At 55.7% G+C, this 413-nt stretch overlaps 1 protein-coding gene across 1 annotated transcript in view; it reads left to right on the top strand.

Moving 5' to 3' along the window:
- EMH_0068620 (uncharacterized protein) overlaps positions 1 to 413 on the top strand; it is a gene marked incomplete at both ends in the record, with an annotated part of 1,786 nt that extends 1,373 nt beyond the window's left edge. Inside the window, one exon of the mRNA XM_013498760.1 lies at positions 71 to 413. Coding sequence (XP_013354214.1) covers positions 71 to 413 — 343 coding nt within the window. The remainder of the gene's footprint in view (positions 1 to 70) is intronic.

Here is a 413-nt window from a genome sequence, read left to right as displayed (position 1 = left end):
AGGGAGGCTGGTGCAACTAGTGTTGTTAGCCACTCATTGTGGAAACCGTGCTTGTGTTGTTTATGCGCAGCCCAACGGGCCACGCGTCCCTCATGAAATCGAGCAGCGACGACATGCTGGATGTATTACTCGCCGAAGATTCTGAAGAAGGTCGTCGCGCTCGCGAGTTGCTGCTGCACAACACGGAACTGAACTCTTCCTCTCCTCCTTTCTCTGTTCGCTCGTGGAATTCTGAATCGTCTGAACCCTCCGGTGCGTCTGACGGGGCAGCAAAAAGATCCAGCGAGGAGGCGCATACTGACGCGGACCAGACGGCCAGTAAAACGGACAAAAAGGCCGCCGGTTCCCAATCCGCCTCCCGCTCAGGGAATGCGTTGTCTATTCTTGAGTGTCACCTCAACCCCAGCAGTTGA

This window comes from Eimeria mitis, genomic scaffold (genome assembly GCF_000499745.2).
Source record: "Eimeria mitis Houghton genomic scaffold, Emh_scaff3699, whole genome shotgun sequence".
NCBI lineage: Eukaryota > Apicomplexa > Conoidasida > Eucoccidiorida > Eimeriidae > Eimeria > Eimeria mitis.
The sequence above is the reverse complement of the archived record's forward strand: the minus strand, read 5'-3'. Positions and strand labels throughout refer to the sequence as shown.